The sequence below is a fragment of the Babylonia areolata genome, chromosome 12 (genome assembly GCF_041734735.1).
Source record: "Babylonia areolata isolate BAREFJ2019XMU chromosome 12, ASM4173473v1, whole genome shotgun sequence".
Classification (NCBI taxonomy): Eukaryota; Metazoa; Mollusca; class Gastropoda; order Neogastropoda; family Buccinidae; genus Babylonia; species Babylonia areolata.
The window spans coordinates 4,171,075-4,176,000 of record NC_134887.1 but is presented as its reverse complement, the minus strand read 5'-3'; the positions used below and the strand labels follow the sequence as shown (position 1 = coordinate 4,176,000).

General features: G+C 48.4%; 1 protein-coding gene across 3 annotated transcripts in view; it reads right to left on the bottom strand.

Annotated features, from left to right (window-relative positions):
* LOC143287964 (uncharacterized) overlaps nucleotides 1-3,444 on the bottom strand; it is a 15,464-nt gene extending 12,020 nt beyond the window's left edge. Inside the window, exons 1-2 of one of the 3 annotated variants that reach the window (XM_076596211.1) lie at nucleotides 3,307-3,444; nucleotides 579-724 (exon numbers count right to left, since the gene is read on the bottom strand). In XM_076596211.1, coding sequence (XP_076452326.1) covers nucleotides 579-628 — 50 coding nt within the window. In that variant the 5' untranslated portion in view covers nucleotides 629-724; nucleotides 3,307-3,444. Of the gene's footprint in view, nucleotides 1-578; nucleotides 725-3,122; nucleotides 3,205-3,275 lie in introns of those variants that run through there. The other 2 variants (XM_076596213.1, XM_076596212.1) reach the window with 2 other exon arrangements.
* Nucleotides 3,445-4,926: the final 1,482 nt, after the last annotated feature.

Here is a 4,926-nt window from a genome sequence, read left to right as displayed (position 1 = left end):
AAATATTTATGAATGAATAATACATTAAAAGTAAATAAATGACAGATAGATAGATAGATAGCTAGACAGATGGGCAGATAGACAGACAGACAGACAGACATATATATATATATATAACTATATAGATAGATAGATAGATGAATAAATGAATGAATGAGTAAATGAATGAATGAATAAAATAAATAAATAAATAAATAAATGAATTAATGAACAGGCCTAAACAGATAAAAACTGGATAAAAATGTGCAACCACTGTTTCCATTTCTGACCATCAATAGCCCCTGTGTTCACTACCTTGCTTATCCACTCCCCACGCGCGTGCGCGCGCGCACACACACACACACACACACACGCACACACACGCACACACACACACACACACACACACGCACACACACACACACACACACACACACACACACACGCACACACACACACACACGCACACACACACACACACACACACACACACACACACACACACACACACACGGCATCCCCATCATCACCGTCACCACGAGGATCAACCCTATCGCCCTGTGGGTCAGCACGACCCAGCAGATTGGCTGTCCACTTACGCCGTGACAGCAGGGGTCAGCGCCAACAGAAGCAGCAGTGTCAGTTTCATCCTGACGGACAGGGTCAACGCAGGGGGTCAAGGTCAAGGGTCAAGGGGCAGTCTTGGCCGGGGTCGTTCAGGTTGTGGTCAGAGAGGTCAGTCCGCCTGGAAGGTCAGCCACACATGACCCAGCATGAGATGGGAGACGTGTTGAACGTGCGTGCTGTGTGTGTGCGTGAACCTGCTGAACACACTTCTTCACTGGACACCACAGGAAATTTCAATGGAGAGAAAGAAAAGAAAAGAGAGAGTGTTCTGGTTTTTTTGTTTTTGGTGGATTGGCTGCAAGTGGTGAGGGTAACCGGCAAATTGGAATGTGTGTAGTTTGATTGTTTTGAGTTGTTTCATCCCTTTTAGCATATTTCGGCTTTTTTAGCTTTAATCCCTCTTTAATCGATTGCTGGATGTTAAAAACAATCACAGCAACAAATAAATGCAATAAAACAAGGCATGTTATTCGCTTACATCTGTTACCTTGGATGATAAAGATTTTGTCTGGCCATGTCTTGTTTCGATATCCTTATTTCAACAACTGGTCGACGGTTTAGTTGGTAGTGAGCAAGAAGTCACCCAGCTTGTAAAGATGTGGATGAAGCATCGACAATACATGCCAGTGAAACCAGTGCCGAATAGGGCAAGTTACCATTAGGTCCGGCACAGCAGCACCATCACTGTCCTGGGACAGAACCTAGCAACTGTTGTCCGGTTTACCTGCCTGAGGTCCATCATCAGCAACGAAGGATCGAAACCAAAATCGATTACTTACCTCAACACAGGTCGAACACTGTGACACTTACCTCAACACAGGTCGAACACTGTGACACTTACCTCAACACAGGTCGATCACTGTGACACTGACCTCAACACAGGTAGATCACTGTGACACTGACCTCAACACAGGTAGATCACTGTGACACTGACCTCAACACAGATAACTGTGACACTGACCTCAACACAGGTAGATCACTGTGACACTTACCTCAACACAGGTAGATCACTGTGACACTGACCTCAACACAGGTAGATCACTGTGACACTGACCTCAACACAGGTAGATCACTGTGACACTTACCTCAACACAGGTAGATCACTGTGACACTTACCTCAACACAGGTAGATCACTGTACCTCAACACAGGTAGATCACTGTGACACTTACCTCAACACAGGTAGATCACTGTGACACTTACCTCAACACAGGTAGATCACTGTACCTCAACACAGGTAGATCACTGTGACACTTACCTCAACACAGGTCGATCACTGTGACACTTACCTCAACACAGGTAGATCACTGTACCTCAACACAGGTAGATCACTGTGACACTTACCTCAACACAGGTAGATCACTGTACCTCAACACAGGTAGATCACTGTGACACTTACCTCAACACAGGTAGATCACTGTGACACTTACCTCAACACAGGTAGATCACTGTGACACTTACCTCAACACAGATAACTGTGACACTTACCTCAACACAGGTAGATCACTGTGACACTGACCTCAACACAGATAACTGTGACACTGACCTCAACACAGTTAGATCACTGTGACACTGACCTCAACACAGTTAGATAACTGTGACACTGACCTCAACACAGGTAGATCACTGTGGCACATACCTCAACACAGGTTGATCACTGTACCTCAACACAGGTAGATAATTGTGACACTGACCTCAACACAGGTAGATCACTGTGGCACATACCTCAACACAGGTCGATCACTGTACCTCAACACAGGTAGATCACTGTACCTCAACACAGGTAGATCACTGTGACACTTACCTCAACACAGATAACTGTGACACTGACCTCAACACAGGTAGATCACTGTGACACTGACCTCAACACAGATAACTGTGACACTGACCTCAACACAGATAACTGTGACACTGACCTCAACACAGATAACTGTGACACTGACCTCAACACAGATAACTGTGACACTTACCTCAACACAGGTAGATCACTGTGACACTGACCTCAACACAGGTTGATCACTGTACCTCAACACAGGTAGATAATTGTGACACTGGCCTCAAAACAGGTTCATCACTGTGACACTGACCTCAACACAGGTAGATAACTGTGACATTTACCTCAACACAGGTAGATAACTGTGACACTTACCTCAACACAGGTCGATCACTGTACCTCAACACAGGTAGATAATTGTGACACTGGCCTCAAAACAGGTTCATCACTGTACCTCAACACAGGTAGATAACTGTGACACTGACCTCAACACAGGTAGATCACTGTGGCACATACCTCAACACAGGTTGATCACTGTACCTCAACACAGGTAGATAATTGTGACACTGGCCTCAAAACAGGTTCATCACTGTGACACTGACCTCAACACAGGTAGATAACTGTGACACTGACCTCAACACAGGTTGATCACTGTGACACTGACCTCAACACAGGTCGATCACTGTACCTCAACACAGGTAGATAACTGTACCTCAACATTGGTCGATAACTATGACACTTACCTCAGCAAGGTCGATCACTATGACACTGACCTCAACACAGGTCGATCGCTATGACACTGACCTCAACACAGGTCGATCGCTATGACACTGACCTCAACACAGGTCGATAACTATGACACTTACCTCAGCAAGGTCGATCACTATGACACTGACCTCAACACAGGTCGATCGCTATGACACTGACCTCAGCACCAAAGACTGCAAGGAGAGCAGCGTGGACACAGACAGTTCCAGGATGGGGCAGGGTGGCGGATCCTTTTTATACAACGATCCTTCGCCCGCTGCTCAGGGTGGTGTTGATTCAACGGCTGAAGGGAGTCTTTGACAAACATCGTGATTGACCCTACTCTGCCACCCCCACCTCCACCCCTACCCCACCCACCCTGTCCCACCCCACCCACCATGACGCAGCAGTCTGAAGCGTTGCTTCTTCACAAGTTTTGTACCCTACCGACGGGCGCAACAGCCTAGTGGTTAAAGCGGTTGGCTTTGAATCTGAGGGTCCCGGGTTCGAATCTCGGTAACTGCGCCTGGTGGGTAAAAGGTGGAGATTTTTTTCCGATCTCCCAGGTCAACATATCTGCAGACCTGCTTGTGCCTGAACCCCCTTCGTGTGTATACGCAAGCAGAAGATCTAATACGCACGTTAAAGATCCTGTAATCCATGTCAGCGTTCGGTGGGTTATGGAAACAAGCACATACCCAGCATGCACACCCCCGAAAACGGAAACACAGAAAACGAATGTGCTAAATTAAACACACACAAACGCACACACACACACGCGCGCGCGCGCACTCACGCACGCACACGCACACACAAAACGAACAAACAAAACATTGACCCACGTTGTTTGCACGTTGAGCCCTCACACCCCGCCCCCCCCCCCCCCCCCCCCCGAAAAGAAAAGAACAAAATTACCAACAACATAAAGACAAACACAAATACGACCGCTGTGGTGTAAAACCGCTATCACTTGTTAACCCCCACCCCCACCCCCCATACGCCCCAGTCCCTCACTACCTCCCCTTCCTCCCCATAACGCTCCCCACCCCCACCTGCACCACCCTGCACCGCTCACCCCTCACCCAGTACCCGGGTCAGCCGAGTGTTGACGGGGGGGGGGGGGGGGTAACATGCGGAGGGGGGGGAGGGGGGTTGGGAGGTTACAGAGAAGGTGGGACCACTCACACAAACACGACCCACTGGGAGGGGGAGAGGGTTGGGGGGTGGGGGTGGGGGGTGGGGGAGGGTACGTTGTATGTGCAGGGGTGGGGGTGGGCGATATGGGGAGGTGAAGCAGGCCGCACTCAAAACATGTCCACGTCTGTCCACAATGACGGCGCTGGAAAATCGTGACTCGGTTCTCAACAGGACCGCACACACACACACACACACACACACATCGCGCAGACTCTTTTGCCTGTCAGTGTACAGGGTGGACAAGAACACTCTTCACTTCACTGCGTGACATTCCCGATCAGTGAGATTTAAACTAGAAAACTAAAACTAAAAATAAAAAAGAAGAAAAAGAAAAGAAAAGAAAACACCGTAAAAAAAAAGAAGAAGAAAAAAGTTGAAGACCTGTTCAACTCACCAGGCGTTCCTGATGCTGTCAGTGTCGGCTGTGCAGCGGGGAGCTGTTGCTGTATGAGCTGTATTACATAATGCCACACTTGTCAGAATGTTCTCCCTCTCCACTGGACCTTGGGTTCACATGTGGAGCGGTGCCCTTGTGGTAACTCCTCCGCCTTGGAACGGTGAGAGTCTGAGCGCACTGGTTCGAATCCCGCTGCTGCCAGTATT